The sequence below is a fragment of the Tupaia chinensis genome, unplaced genomic scaffold (genome assembly GCF_000334495.1).
Source record: "Tupaia chinensis unplaced genomic scaffold, TupChi_1.0 Scaffold000020_1, whole genome shotgun sequence".
Taxonomy (NCBI): Eukaryota; Metazoa; Chordata; class Mammalia; order Scandentia; family Tupaiidae; genus Tupaia; species Tupaia belangeri.
Window position 1 is genome coordinate 810,864 of NW_006159450.1, and position 2,334 is coordinate 813,197.

The 2,334-nt window shown below is 65.7% G+C and overlaps 1 protein-coding gene across 1 annotated transcript in view; it reads right to left on the reverse strand.

The window, feature by feature from the left end:
* CLPTM1L (CLPTM1 like) overlaps nucleotides 1–2,334 on the reverse strand; it is a gene marked incomplete at its 5' end in the record, with an annotated part of 17,390 nt that overhangs the window by 7,043 nt on the left and 8,013 nt on the right. The window contains 2 exon segments of the mRNA XM_014586369.1: nucleotides 1,226–1,310; nucleotides 2,053–2,147. Of these exon segments, the coding sequence (XP_014441855.1) occupies nucleotides 1,226–1,310; nucleotides 2,053–2,147 (180 nt within the window).

Genomic DNA, 2,334 nt, shown 5'->3' on the forward strand with positions numbered 1-2,334 from the left:
CCACGGTGCTGAAACAACGCCACAGCACTGCGGGGACATGGGCCAGCTGAGGGCCAGGTGGAGTGGTCGGCCACACCGCACACGGCCAGAGCACCCCGCCTCTGCACACACCCACTACACCTGTCCAATCGCATGGCTACTGGCAGCCCTGTGCCCATGCACACCCCCCGCCCCACAGCCCATCAGACCCTGAGTGCGCACCCACCTGCAGCCCCACCCGTGTCTAGGCCCACCCACAGCCCGTCAGACCCCGAGTGCACGCCCACCTGTAGCCTTACCCCTGCGCCTATGCACACCACAGCCCATCAGACCAAGTGCACGCCTACCCGTGGTCCCACCCCCGCGTGCACACCCACAACCCAACTGCTGTGCAGATACACATGTCCACCCAAACGCCCGTGGACATTAGGCTTCAGGCATTCTAGCCCACGTCCCATCTGAGAAGGGCCAGTATACACCTATGTGGCTGGAAGCGTGTAGTGAAAGAGTGATTGAGGACCGCAGGCTATAGGGAGGGGCTCGTGGAACACGCCTGCAAACACGTGAACCAGCACAGGAGACACACTGAGCAGACGCTGACTGGCCCTCAGGTCCCCTTCCCTGTCTCCTGGCTATTTGGTGAGATGCATGTCTCTTCACTCGAAAGCCCCCGCTAACTCCTACAGTCCCTAGAGATGCAGAGCAGCTGCCTGGGGAGGGCGGGACAGCAGGAGGGCAATGGCTAAGTCCCGCCCCTCCAGGCCAGAGAGCTGCTGCTGTCCGAGACGCAGCCCCTGACCCCGCAGCTGAACGCACTGCCCATAGGCAGGAAGGGCTGGCCTTCCCTGGTGCTCTTTGATCCCACAGAAGCTGCCCAGCCACGCTGCCCTGCGTGCTCCAAGGCCATGCTCAGGGCTGGGCCTGGACCGAGCTGTCCTGCAGAGGCCCCTGCAACGTCGCCCAAGGCTGGGCAGTCCCCGCGCCTGTCGGCCAGCCCCGCCCTGGCAGGCGGGCATCTTGAGCCCTACCCGCCAGGGCCCACCCTCCACACACGCCCAAAGGCCTGGCCACCCTGTGGCTGCCAGGTGACAGGTCGTGGGGCAGTCTCATCCGCACTGCGGTCTCCCTGCACTTTGCACGTGAGACGCCAGGCCGCCAGTGACAGCCAGCCAAACCCGGGCGTGAGCCAGGGCCAGTCACGCCAGGTGAGCTGTGACGGTGATGTGTGGTGACACTCAGCACTTGCCTGCCCTGGTGGACATCCCGCTCATGTTCTTCTTCCTCTTCCAAAAGCTGATGTCATTTTTAAACGCCAGGAAATCGAAGAGGAGCTAGAAGGGAGAGGGCGTCACGCTGCTCCCTGCTGCAGACATGGGGCGCTGGCCACACCTCGCAGCACACCAGGAGAGGCCGCGCTCCCGTGCCTCAGCAGCCCCATCAGAGCCACAGGTGTCTGGGGGGCTTCGTAACGTGCACGTCCGCACCTCACACCTTGGGCGGCAGTCTCCCAGGAACGTGGTGGCTGCACCCCCCTCCCCCCGGCTCTGGGCCACTCCTGGGTGAGCAGTGCCCCCGCCTGGCGGTCTGAAAGGCCACATGCTCTCACCCGAGACTGACCTTTCCAGGGGGGCTGGCGCCAGCTCCCCCAATGCAGGCTGGGGAGCTCTGGTGAGGGTGCTGGTCCGCAGACCCCAGGACTGGCCCTGGTGCTCCCTGACCACAGGGCCCTGAGGCATGGCCGCCTCCTGTGGCCCTCAGGTTCCATACACAGAAACGTGACAACACGCACACAGCCACCTTCAAGACACCAAGTGCTCACGCGTGGCGGGACATCCTGCAAAGCCACCCCTAACCACGCACACCCGGACAGCCCACACGGCACGATGGTGAGCTTCTCAGGGCCAGTGGCGCCCAGGGGCCGGGCAGTTCTGGGAGCCCCGCCTGTGCTAGGAGAGCCCAGCGACTGTCGCCGCCGCACACGTAGGCCGCTGCACAGCCCTGCAGCCTGTGAGGAAATGTGTCCAGCGGCCGCACCCCCAGGGCCAACAGGGCACGGAGCATGGGATGACTCACGTGGAATGCTGCGACGAAGAACGTCAGCGCCAAGAAGTACAGGTTGGTGTCCACGAAGATCCCTTTCACCTCGTCGGCGTCTTTCTCGGAAAAGCCTGCACCGGAGCGAGAGCACATGGGGAGCTGCAACCTTCCTGCACCTGAGGCCTGGGACCCGAGCAGGGCGCTCTCTGGGGCCGAGGCAGGCCCAGGGACAGCGTGCCAGGGCCCAGCACCCAGTGCCCGGCGCAGGAGGGCTGCCGGCTGGGTGGGGGCCCCCAGGCGGGGCTGGGGCGGGGCGCG